Below are 13,873 nucleotides of genomic sequence, written 5' to 3'. Positions count from 1 at the left end.
AGGGAATGAAAGGAAAATAAGAGATTTAGAAAACGTAATTTTAAAGTGGAAAAAATGTTTTAATTATTGACATTGTTTATAGTGTTTATATCAATATATAATTTATACTACTAATGTATATTTACTGGCCAAGTATATTGCCAGTATATACTTTTCACACAGTAATTATTTTTTACCATCAATAAGTGGGTAACCAGATCTCATTTATGAGATATTAAAGCTCCATTGAAGTGGATAACTCCTAATTCTGCATTGCTGAATTTAGTATATAATTGGGCTTATGCTGTTGATAAGGTAAAATTTAGTAGCTGGCAATTCCTGCTTTCCCATTATACCTCCAATACTGAATAGAAATTTCAGCCCCTATAGCCATTGGAAAATACCTAAGGCCCCTTAGTTATTTCACTGTAATAGCATCATAAACCTAGAAAATCTGGGAAATTTCTGTTAGGATTTTAAAAAATGGAATGTTGGATGCAATCTCTAACAATATGGTAGACAAGACTCAATGAACAACCTTTTTACTTACACCAGTTAAAACACCTGAAAAAAATATTTTGTCTTTTTAAATGTACCTTTTATTTATCAAGAAAACAGGAAATCATTAGACACCAAAACAATGTATAGGTAAAAAAGATAAAGAAGCACTCAATCTGGGTTTCACCCTGGAGGCTTCTGCAAAGCACCAACGAATTTGAGATTATTTTGGGGACCATGAGAGTATAGGAAGCTACACTAGAGGCTGCCCAGGTTAGAAGTATAATAAGAGATATCATTCTCGTTACCTATACAAAGTTGGAAGCCAGTGTGATGGTGAATTTGAGGTAAACTTGCTCTGCAGATGGCCTGTAGCTAAGCCTGTCTCATCTGGTGCTGGCTGAAGAGGGGGGCGAAGGGGAGAGTCTCCTCTAAAAATGTGTAACTTTATGCTGATTTGTGCTCCAAAATCACTGAAGAAAATCAAGCTGAAAATATATCTAAAAGTGGTTCTGGATTATACATTTCTGAAAACTCAGTAGAAGCGAATACACAATCCTATCTAGAAACACATTCAACCTAAGGCCCCAACAATTTTCAAAGAAGAGATTGCTATTGCAAAAACAAACAGAAGATCACAACATATGCAAGGAAATAGATTTCAAATTTTTTCTTTATCTGAAAATAGAATATAAAATATTTTTGATATTTGTATAGTCATTGAGATGATAGCAAATATGACTACAAAAGAAGTCACTGTCTTAACAATGAACAGTTATTTTAATAAAAACCAAATTGAAGATCTGAAAATGAAAGATACAGTACAATAATTGAAATTTAAAATTTAGTGCCTAGATTAGGCAACAGAGTAATAAAAAGAGGGTTTGTAAACTAGCAAATAGGTCTGAAGAGATGATCTACATACACAAAAATGGATAATATGGAAAGTAGGGTTAGCAACATGGAGAAAAAAGTATGGCTATCTAATTATAGTTCCAGAAAAAGAGAATGGGAAGAATGACGAAGAGGAAATATTTGAAAATATGAAGACTAAGAATTTTCCAGAATTGATGAAAAACAGAAAACTTAGTGAACCAAAAGGAAGCCATACCTAAGGATAACATACTCAGAAACAGCCAAAGAAAAAAATCCCTAAACGAGCTGAAAATAAACTTAAAATGAAAATTAGCAACAGCGAAAGCCAGAAAACCAAGTAATCATATTTTCAAGGATTTGAGAGAAAGAAACTCTCAACCTGGGGTTGTATACTCAGAAAAACTATCTTCTAAAGATGAGAATAAAGGTAATTCCATACAAATAAAACAATTAACTACCTACAGATTCTAAGAGAAATACAGCATACTTTGCTGCAAAGTGTTTCTGTGCTAGGAATTAGCTCATTTGCAATGGTAAATAGGGAATCCTCTGTGTAGTATTCAATTTGCATTTTTGTACGTAATTTTTTCTGGCACACTAATACTTTGCATTATCAAGCAATAGAAGTGAATGCAAAGTGAACTGGAAAAAAATATATGTGTATATAGATTTATCAGGTCTCTGCTTTCTTCAATTAAAGGTAAAGCCTTACTAACATGAGGCCCTTTTAACAAGCTGAAATCTCTGAAAGTGCCTTCTTTTCAGGCAGTTAATTTCTGTTTTAAGGACTTCTAAGACCATTAACTTTCCACAGCATTAAGGCTACCTAATGAAACCATCTGTCAACGAAGGAGCTGGCAGTACAGATAAAGAAGCTGCCAACACTTTTTTGCTGTTAATAAAACCAAACATTAAAACAGCATTTGATTGACGGAGAAGACTACAATCTGGGTCAGATTTTTATGGAACTCCTCTCTATTTAAAGCAAAGCCCTCAAGATTCTACATCTTGAAATTAGAAGTGTGATTCCAGAGTTTAAGCCTGCAAAGAAGGACTGAGGTGGGAGATATAAATGTCAGAGCAGATTTAACTGTGTTGGTACTTTCATTACAATTGTTACTGTTTTTATTAGTGCTTTGGTCACAAGTTTGAAGTGGTCTGCCCAACTCCTCTTTTTCCCATTTGCCGTGTACAATTTTGTAGAACACCAGGTTTTCAAATAGGGACATATATTTCACAGTCTTAAAAATGCCTCTAGTAAAGGGAATACTTCAGGCAACAAGATAACTAACTAACTGTCGTGGGGGAAAGGTGTGAGGTGCCAGAATGAATCTTGATCCAAAAAGAAATAGGTAAGTATGTGTGTAATTCTAAATACACATTGGCTCTAGAAAAGAAACAATAACATTTAATTCAAGGCAGAACTAACATATTGGAATATGATTATTCAAGTATTCATATGTTCCAATGAAGAGGGGAAAGATAGTGATTGTTTCTCTTTAATATTGACTCATGAGATATGTATGATCAAATTATAAATAAAAACAGGTAAATGGTAAAGAAAAAAAATCAAGATAGTTTCTTCTGGCAATGTGAAAGGAAATGGGGGTGAGATTGGGAGGGGGGCACAGGTGGATTCAAAGCCACTGGTAATATTCTGTTTCTTAAGATGTTGGCAATTACCTGGTTGTTCATATTACTGATATTCTAAAAACTTACACATGCTTATAAGTATTTGTATATGTGTTCAATATTTATTTTTAAATTTTAGGTTATATTAAAACCTACATATAACAACTTATTGATAGACACTAGTTTTCCTGGTTTATTTCAGTTACCATGGTGGTTCTTCTGTGGGCTGTAGTTTGGTCAATTACTGGCAGTGAATGTCTTCCTGGAGGAAATCTGTTCGGAATTATAATCCTTTTCTATTGTGCCATCATTGGAGGTAAACTTTTTGCTCTCATTAAGTTACCTACATTACCTCCGCTGCCTCCTCTTCTTGGTAAGTGCTAAACACTTCCTATCTTCTTCAGAGTAAATAATGTTTTAAGAATAGTAGTTTAGAAACCTTTGGGAAATAAAGGAATAAATTATTTTTGTGTTTTCTCTGCTGGAGCTAAAAACTGATAGTTAAATTTTGAGTTTTGTGAGCCAGTTGTAGAAAATGACGATTTAAAAAAAAATTATATATATCATACTTAGCCTGACCAGTGGTGGATATAGCATTGATCTGGGATGCTGAGGTCACTGGCTTGAGCGCAGGCTCACCAGCTTGAGCACTGGGTCGCTGGCTTGAGTGTGTGATCATCAACATGACCCCATGATCGCTGGCTTGAGCCCAAAGGTCACTAGCTTGAAGCCCAGGGTTGCTGGCCTGAGCCCAAGGTCACTGGCTTGAGCAAGGAGTCACTGGCTCAGCTGGAGTCCTTCCCCCCCCACCATCAAGTCATCTATGAGAAGCAATCAATGAACAACTAAAGTGCCGCATCTACAAGATGATGTTTTTCATCTCTCTCCCTTCCTGTCTGTCTGTCTCTCTTTCTCACTCAAAAAAAAAATTATATATACCTAGAGTTAAGTAACCTGAATTAAAACAAGAGCAATAAACATTTAAAACTGATCATAAAACTGATTCTAAGTATTTTACTACATTTCTCCTTATCTCTGCTCTTGAGATTATGGAAATACTGCATAATGGTAAGACACTGTCCATTTCTTCCGAGCACCACATTTAGTGACATTATGTTGATAGCTTAACATGGGCCAAGGTGGAAGTATTTATAATACGGAAATCAGCAAATGCTACAAATCGGGTCTTGATATATTATAAGTTATTCACATCTTTGACAAACAAATGAAGTTCCAACACCTATTTTCATTGTTTCATCTTATTCATTAACATTAACATAAACAAAAATATCAACCAACATTTATGGTGACATACTCATCAGTGGTGTGAGTGATTTCTTTGTTAAATTTTTTCAATCAGAATTTGCTTCAAAATACTAGGGGTCCTTGGGTCACGACTCAGTACCATTCCTACGACAGTGATATAACCTGAATTTTGGTGTAAGTCGAGATACACCTTAGCCTAAGTCACTTACCTATTCTAACATAGTTGTAAAGTCATGATCTAGAACATAAGAACACTAGCCACAGAAAAAAGAAAAGGACATAAATATACTATATATACATCTATATATGTACTGCATATTCTTCCCCCGCGCAACCAAACTAGTTTACCCACGTAGTCTATACGACACTACGGCATAAACTGAAACACACATCTCAATTTTTTAAAGTGTTTATAGAAGTAAACTCAAAATGTTGTAGGTTGAGACTTTCGTAATCAGAGGACCCCTATAACCTGGAAGCATTTGAAATAGAATTGGCCTTTTGTTAATAATTTTTTTTAATTTCTGTAATACAAATTAAGGAAAAAAAGAATATACCATATCAAAGAAGGTGTTCTTTCCTCCATAACCAAGGAAGAGACCCCTGTGGGCTTAGAGACAAGAAGGGGACACATCACCCAGATCATTGGCAAAAGAAACACGGGCCCAGGGAAATTTTTTTTCACACTCCCTTATTCCATCTAAAACCCCTAAAAAAAAACCTCAACATATTTTTGAGTTCTAATAACATTATTACTCCTTTGATTTCAGGTAGTTATATGCTGTAATCAATTGAGGACTGGTTTAGATCCACAGTGTTTCAGTAAGAACCTATTGACATATTAATGAAATGTTAGATTAGTGCTGCATTTTGGCTGGTAATTCATCAATATTTATAAAAATGATATACACACCTATACCCTGGAGCCTAACATTTCCACTGCTATGATATACTGTGGATATGCTTGCACAAACCTACAAAAATATAAGCTCCATGTGAATGGGGACCATGTTGGTCTAGCTCACCTCTGTATTACCAGGGTATAATAAAGGTCTGGCAGGCAATAGGCACTTAATAAATACTTAATTTATGAACTGGTCTATGAATTGGTTCAAAATTATGATATTTCCAAACAATGAGATACTATTATAACTATTAAACAGAATAAGGCAAATATAGATGTGCTTCATTGGGCATATGTTCAGAATAGATGGTTAAGTGGAAAAAACCCAAGTTGTATATAAGGGTATATAAATGCACTCCCATTTGTGACTACCACAAAGGCACATGCACACATATACACACAAACACACAGTCATACTTAGGTAAACACACACACACACACACACACACACACACACACACACACCATTCTGAAGGGCACAGAAAACCCTTTACAGAGGAAACCTTTGGAGAATGACGATGGAAAGTTACAAGTGGGGTTGTTACTTTACCCTTGTCTGTAATGTTTTAAGTTTAATATGAATGTATATTATTCATATCATTATTTTTAAAAGAGCTATCATAGGCTAGAACATACTTTCAAAAATTTAAGAAAGAACATGACTGCAGAATTCAGAACTTTGAGACTTTCTTCTAGACTAAGTGGCAGTGAAGAGATGCCTGGAAGTGACGCTTTCTTGCCTGAGATGTCAGGAGCGAGTTTCAGAAAGCTATACTTGTAATTCGTCTCTGTCCTCATAGTTTACATACAGAATGCCTCAAAATGAGGAAGTTTATTGAGAAACCTATGTGTGGTGCTTACAAGGGCGTGTGAGAAGAGGGTACTCCTAGGGAGCTTTACAGCGTCTGACAGAGACCAGCTTTACAGCGTCTGACAGGGAAATCTCTCCTTTTGTGTGGACATGTAAATTCTCTCACAACTCGGCTTCCTCAGTCACACTCAACTAATACTTACAGGTCCCAGAATGTGTCACACTTTCTCTTCATACCCTGGAAGAAACTTCTGTGTCTTCCATAAACTTCTCAACTCCCTCAGTCCTGCTTTCTCCTTTTCCTTTCCCTTCTTTGTATCCTGTGACTCACCCGTCCTGTCTCAGCTCACACTTATACTTCCATGACATTGAGACTGTCAGTTTGCCTCCTTCCCCTACTGGCTGAAAGCTTGTTGAGGTGCAGTACCAAGTCGGCTCATTATCATCTCAAGCACCTACTCCACTGACTCAAATACTGAAGCTGAAAGACGGCACGAAGGGAGGCACCCACCAGCCGATGTGATAGAGCCATCGCCAATGCCTCATAACTCATTCTAAGCCTTTGTAAAGCAGGTTATGTGTTTTTATTCAATTATCTGGTTTGAAGGTAAAAAAGAGCCCATCTAGGTATTTATTTATTGATATTTCAATATATATGCAAATATATAATTTTAGGAGCTGTTTGCTACTTGCACACAGAAAGATGACTGAACTGGGCATCTTATTAAAACATTTTATATTTAGAATTTGATCACACTTTCTATCCAACACTGCATCATATTTCTCTGTTTCAGTTTAAGTTATTCTGATACTCTAACCCAGTGGTCAGCAAACTCATTAGTCAGCAGAGCCAAATATCAACAGTACAACAATTGAAATTTCCTTTGAGAGTCAAAATTTTAAACTTAAACCACATAGGTAGGCACATTCCTTATTGAGGTAGCGCCCGCACGTGGTATTTTGTGGGAAAGCCACACTCAAGGAGCCAAAGAGCCGCATGTGGCTCACGAGCCGCAGTTTGCTGACCAGGGCTCTAACCTATCATTTTTATTTGCAAAATAAAACTTTCTTAGATCCTTTATCATATTATTTTAATTTTAAAATAAGTTTTAATGTCATTTTATCTAAGGACTAAGTATAAAGAAAGTGGTTTCTGGGTTTATAGAGTAGTCTCTTCACATCTAAAGGTAGTCTCTAATCTAAATTGCCAAAAAGTATTTTCTGTGTTTGAAAACTAACTAAAGAGTTGTTTGACTTCTCCATTCTAGGCATGCTGCTTGCTGGGTTTCTCATAAGAAATATCCCTGTCATCAGTGATAATGTACAGATCCAGCCCAAGTGGTCTTCTGCTTTGAGAAGCATAGCCCTATGTGTTATATTGGTTCGTGCTGGCCTGGGGCTTGATTCACAGGTATTGAAGGTGTAAATTTCCAACTATTGACTAGGAATTTTGTTCTTCCAATGCTGCAAATATATAATCACTGAGCTTTAGTAAATGGACATGGACACTTTGCAGGCATTCTCAAGAGGCAATGGAAGTTATTTCATGCAGGACTATCCCCAGAAGATGTTCCTATACTCTTTCATGGTGAAAGATAGAGTTACTGTCTGTTTGGGGACAGCACCAAGAATAAAAGTGCCTTCCTTTCTCTGGCAGAGATATCGGCCATAGCTATAGATAATGATCATGAGAGAGACATCATATTTTTGATGCACAAAGCCCTATACAGGTGACGTGTTCAGGGCTAATTATACTGGCTTAGGAAACTGTTTTTTATTCTAAAATACTTAAATTCATGTATGTTTTTGAATGAGGGAATGAATATTGTTGGGGATGAAGGTCTTTAACCTAGGTTCCTTCTGGGACCAGGAATTATACATGAAGGTAACACTGACAAGGTTAAACCAGCCATTGTGGAGACTATGAGCAGCAGTGCCTGGGTTCAAACCTCGCTCCACCACTCACCAATCTCATGATCTTGGGCAATTACCTTTAACTTGTGTCTTTTCAGATGAGGACATCTAAAGAATAGTGGTGATACTATTATCTATATCATAGGGTTGCCATGAGGACTACATAAGCTATCTCTGAAACAGAACACTGAAATGTTTGTGAAATAAACTCATTACCTGGAAGCTTCATGATAATCCAGATATGGTCTGAATAATGAAAAAAGAAAAGCATTTAATGTCATTTTCTCTGCATGTCTTTAGAGGATCATTTTAGTATGTCCATTTTTATGTTTCAGGCCCTGAAGAAGCTGAAGGGTGTTTGTGTACGATTAGCTGTGGGTCCTTGTCTTGTGGAGGCGTGCATAGCTGCGATTCTTGCCCACTTCCTAATGGGTCTACCATGGCAGTGGGGATTTATCCTGGGGTAATGATTTTTCCTTGTCGTATGAAAGTATGCACGGGTGATGGAGGATTTTCTCAGACTATGCAAGAGAATTCATAATACCATTTTCTTAAGAAGGACATTGAAAGTACGATATGGATGTTTCAGCATAATATCATAACTATTACTATTCCAACATGTAAATATTATAACTTCAATGCCTGGGTCGTTAGCTCAGTTGGTTAGAGCATTGTCCTGAAAAGGGCAGAGGTTGCCGGTTCAATTCCCGGTCAGGGCACATACAGAAATAGATCAATGTTTCTATCTCTCTCTCTCTCTAAAAAAAAAATTAAATAAACATTTTAAAAAATGGGAAAAAATGTCTATATCTTTATAGGTGCTAACTTTTACAGTGGTTATAATAATTTATTCTCTTGAGGAAGAAATAGATTTTTTACCTACACCTGATTCCATGCTGATGAGAGAGCTGCTGAATCTCAGCTCAAAGTCTGCACAAAGGATAATGACTACATCGGCAGCATTGGTTCTAACACTGAGCCATCCAGCCAGGGCCCCATTTGGTCTTATATATATGTTTAGGTAATCAAAGCACTTGCAGTGCAGGTTGTTCATGGCCACATGTCTGTAAAAGTGTTCTGTAGAACTTACATGTGTATATGTTTCTGGTTTGATGCATCATGGCCATTTGAAAGACTAAAGTGTATCCTCTAAAAGAATAGAAGTTATTGCAATGTCAATAATAATAATGACAATTATGAGTGAGATACTATCATAAATATTTAAAGCACTGCCTGCTTAGTTTTGTCGTAGGTGCTGTCTCTCCAGCTGTTGTGGTGCCTTCAATGCTCCTTTTGCAGAAAGGAGGCTACGGTGTTGAGAAAGGTGTCCCAACCTTACTCATGGCTGCTGGCAGCTTTGATGACATTTTGGCTATCACTGGCTTCAACACATGCTTGGGCATGGCCTTTTCCACAGGTAAACTGATTAGGTCACAGTGTGCTGTTCTCTTGAGTTCTAGCGACAGATTATGATGATATAAGTGTGGCATATTTGCTTGATCATTGATTAAGGCAAATTAAAATAGAGAAAGCAACTCCAAGAGTTCTTTACCTAAGGGGGAACCAGAAGTTTCTTATCTTTACTCCCTTCACCCTCTAGACACAGGCCGCTCAAGTAGTATGGGAAGTACATGAAGGGGGAATGCAAGGTAACAAAGTTTAAAGAAGGAGAACAGCTTCCGCACAGAGCCATCTAGGAAAGTTTAATCTTGGAGACTTTGCACAGGGATGACTAGGTTTTTCACTGAGCACAAGTAACAGGAGTCTAAGTGGAAGGAACAATTTCTGTTCTTTCTTTCATATTTTATGGGTAATAACAAACAATGATTTTAATGAGTATCTTCTTAATACTTAATAATTATCTGATATATATTCATTTTATTTTAAGTAGTACTAAAAGAAGACTACACCTTAGAAAGATATGTATTCTTTCTCCAGCACTCTGTAGTTATGTTGCCCATTTTATGGTTGTATATGATTTATACTGATTACCTAGAACCTTACTTCTTCCCATTGCCCCAGTTGCCTTACGTCCAGTCCATGTTGTGTCTAACTAGTAAGTTAATTTTATCAAAACATGGCTTTCATAACGTTACTTTCTTGTTCAAGAGTCAGTGAAGAGCCTGACCAGGCAGTGGCACAGTAGATAGAGCATCGGACTGGGACACAGAGGACCCAGGTTCCAAATCCCGAGGTCGCCGGCTTGAGCACAGGCTCATCTGGCTTGAGCATAGCTCACCAGCTCAAGCGCAGGGTTGCTGGCTTGAACATGGGATCATAGACATGACCCCATGGTTGCTGGCTTGAGCCCAAGGTTGCTGGCTTGCGCAAGGGGCCACTCGTTCTGCTTTAGCCCCCCGGTCAAGGCATATATGAGAAAGCAATCAATGAACAACTAAGGTGCCACTATGAAGAATTGATGCTTGTCATCTCTCTCCCTTCCTATCTGTCTGTCCCTATCTCTCCCTCTCTCTGACTCTCTCTCTGTCACAAAAAAAAGAACCAGTGAGGATTTCTTATTACTTATTAAATCAAATCTATACTGTTGTCTTTATTTTAACCCTCCTATGCCTATCCAAACTTATATTTTTACTGCTTTACTGGTATACACCTTTAAAACAATGGTATGGGCCCTGGCCGGTTGGCTCAGTGGTAGAGCGTCGGCCTGGCGTGCAGAAGTCCTGGGTTCGATTCCCGGCCAGGGCACACAGGAGAAGCACCCATCTGCTTCTCCACCCCTCCCCCTCTCCTTCCTCTCTGTCTCTCTCTTCCCCTCCCGCAGCGAGGCTCCATTGGAGCAAAGATGGCCCCGGCGCTGGGGATGGCTCCTTGGCCTCTGCCCCAGGCGCTAGAGTGGCTCTGGTCGCAACATAGCAACGCCCCGGAGGGGCAGAGCATCGCCACCTGGTGGGCAGAGCGTCGCCCCCTGGTGGCTGTGCCGGGTGGATCCCGGTGGGGCGCATGCGGGAGTCTGTCTGTGTCTCCTCGTTTCCAGCTTCAGAAAATACAAACAAAACAAAACAAAAAAAACAATGGTATGGCCTGTTGGCTTAGTGGTAGAGTGTTGGCCTGGCATGTGGATGTGCCGGGTTCAATTCCTGGTCATGGCACACAGGAAAAGCGACCATCTGCTTCTCTACCCCCCCCTTTCCCTCCCCCAGCCATGGCTCAGTTGGTTCAAGTGCATCAGCCCTGGATGCTGAGGATGGCTCCATGGAGCCTCTGCCTCAGGCACTAAAAATAGCTTGGTTGTGAGCATGGCCCCAGATACACAGAGCATTGGCCCCAGAGAGGGGTCTCCCCTCTTCTCACGTGGAAAAGAAGGAAAACAAACAAACAAACAATGATTCTAAGCCTCAGCTGCATACTGGTATCTATGTAAGAAACATCCAAACCTGCAGAAAATTTTTATGCATTTATTTGAGCTAAACTGACAACAATTGTCAGGAAGCAAAAATCTCAACAAATTGAGGGAAAAAAGCAGTTTTACTGCTTATTTTATACATCAGAATCAAAGAAGGATCTATAAAAGGGGGTTAGATGAAATTAATTGGTGGAAGATTAGGGAGGCAGGAGAAAGCAAAGTGGAAAACTTCTGAGAGTGGATAAAGAGTAAAATGGAGAGACCAATACTTCTTATACATTGGTGGATACAGGATACTTAACAATGAGCATTCACAGTACATAGAGATGGTATGTTGGAGAACAAGATAACAGTGAGGGGTTCTGTGATCTAGTGTGAGGTTGTGCCCTGGGGGTCTGGAAAAGGAGATTACTCTGACATTTCAAAGATATGTTATCTTAGATGCAAAAGACAATAGACAGGCTTATCAAGGTAAAGATTCACCTCACCAGGTAGTGGTGCAGTGGATAGAGCGTTGGACTGGGATGTGGAAGACCCAGGTTCGAGACCCCGAGGTCGCCAGCTTGAGTTCGGGTTCATCTGGCTTGAGCAAAAGCTCACCAGCTTGAGCTCAAGGTCGCTGGCTCGAGCAAGGGGTTACTCAGTCTGCTGAAAGCCCATGGTCAAGGCACATATGAGAAAGCAATCAATGAACAACTAAGGTGTTGCAACACGCAATGAAAAACTAATGATTGATGCTTCTCATCTCTCTGTTCCTGTCTGTCTGTCCCTGTCTATCCCTCTCTCTGTCTCTCTCTCTGTCTCTGGGGGGAGGGGAAAAAAGATTGACTTTTGTTGAGGAAGCTACAGGCCAAGGATGTGACGAGGAAGCACCATGACTGCACTTAGATAGGAATTTTTGTTATTCAGACCATCTTCTGTGTTTGCAAGGCCCACCATGCATACTTTCCCTGAGCTTATCAGGTTTAGCATGTGGCCTCTTTTTGTCCACACTAGAATTACCTTGGGGGAGGGGGTAAAAAATATTCATATATAGGCCCTAACTTAGACCAATTAAATCAAAACTTATGGGGATAGAAAACACAGCTTTAGAGTGTTAAAATCAATCAAAGAAACTCAAAGATCCAATTGGATTTATTAAGTGATTTATGAATGAGATAGCATCCTTTTTAGCAACTAGAAGGGCACTCAGAGGGGTTGTACAAAATGGAATATTGTTATAGGAAGAAGGGTGGGGCCAGGGAGCCATTAACAAAAGAAAAGAAAGGATTATTTTTAAACCAAGCTGTCTTTTTTTAGGTGGGGGGAGGAAAGGCAAGGATTTTTCTCATGCAGATTGCCTCATGTTGGGCAGATAGAATGTATTATGCTCACTTTGTTAAAGATGGAGGCCTTCGCCCAGGTGATATTAATGTGCGTTGAGAATCGTTGTAGCCTGGGGCTTGGTTTTGGGATTAAGCCTTTCCCACCCTTTTTGATGTGGGGTGGTACAATCCAATCATGCCTCAGAGAAGTGATTTTGTATTAGAGACTTCCCTATTTTGTATATTGGATTAAAGGTTGTGAAGCTACACTATAAAATGGGGGCAGAACGGGACTTGGCGCTTGGTTCCTGGGATGATTAGCATGAGAGAGCAGAGGAGAGCAGAGAAAGGCCACGTGGAGGAGGCCAGGAGAAGCAGCCAAGATGGCGGAGTGCTGAGATGCCAGTTTGTGTAGTGTTTGTATCTGGGATAAGGAAGGAGATGGGGAACTGAGGAGAATAAGGTTGGTGAGCTAGAAACCTTTAATTCTAGGAAACTCAGATAAGTCAGTAGCTTTGTGAGCACTGAATGTGTGGGTTTTGGAGCCCAGTGTGTATTTTTACTTGCCCGCTGGGTGCAAGCTAGAATTAAAGACTATGGCCCACCAGTTTGTGGCTCCGCTGTTTCTTTACCGACTGTCCGAATCCAATGCAAACCTGCATGGACTGGGCTGCTGTGATGGTGGCCCTGTCCTTGCCTCCTGGCTTTACACCTCATTTTTTTCTATGGGGGATGGAAAGACCCCACACGGCAGGATACCTCCTTGGTGTTGACCAGGAAATTCCAGACTGGTTAAATAACATGTTTATGAGAGATGTGAAAACTACAGTTAAGTCAGGTGTTAAGTCTAGGTTTGGTATCATGGGCTTTAACACACGTGGCACCATTGTGATCCTGTGGTTTTCTCTTTAACAAGAACAGAGTTTGCATTAGAATCCTGGGGTAGGAGGAAGAGCACAGGAAGGGAGGACAGTGGGGAAGGTCTGCCTGGGTGTTCATAATCTGGGGCCGTGGAAGTTTTGGATAGCTTAAAGAAACCTTTCTTGTGGACAATGCTACATTCCCTCTGCCTGTTCCTCTATGTGTGGTCCTTAGACCTTTTGGTCTGGAACTACCTGGAGTCTCTTTAAAATATGGATCCCAAACCCTGCCAGGCTTACTGAATCAGAATTTTCAGAGGTGGGGCCCAAAAAGTATTTTTTTTAACAACTTTACTATATAAGAGACAGAAAGTTATTAGTTATTTTTTGTACATTTATTTATAGTAAATTATTTACTGTAATACATCAAGACATGTTATTATCACATACTTTTGATAGTAACAC

At 39.2% G+C, this 13,873-nt stretch overlaps 1 protein-coding gene across 1 annotated transcript in view; it reads left to right on the top strand.

Annotated features, from left to right (window-relative positions):
- Positions 1-13,873, top strand: part of SLC9B2 (solute carrier family 9 member B2) — a 61,476-nt gene that overhangs the window by 18,382 nt on the left and 29,221 nt on the right. Inside the window, exons 4-7 of the mRNA XM_066385102.1 lie at positions 3,188-3,358; positions 7,235-7,377; positions 8,216-8,343; positions 9,122-9,297. Of these exons, the coding sequence (XP_066241199.1) occupies positions 3,188-3,358; positions 7,235-7,377; positions 8,216-8,343; positions 9,122-9,297 (618 nt within the window). The remainder of the gene's footprint in view (positions 1-3,187; positions 3,359-7,234; positions 7,378-8,215; positions 8,344-9,121; positions 9,298-13,873) is intronic.

Source organism: Saccopteryx leptura, chromosome 5, assembly GCF_036850995.1.
Source record: "Saccopteryx leptura isolate mSacLep1 chromosome 5, mSacLep1_pri_phased_curated, whole genome shotgun sequence".
NCBI lineage: Eukaryota > Metazoa > Chordata > Mammalia > Chiroptera > Emballonuridae > Saccopteryx > Saccopteryx leptura.
Note: the sequence above shows the minus strand (reverse complement) of the source record. Positions and strands in the feature narration are given on the sequence as shown.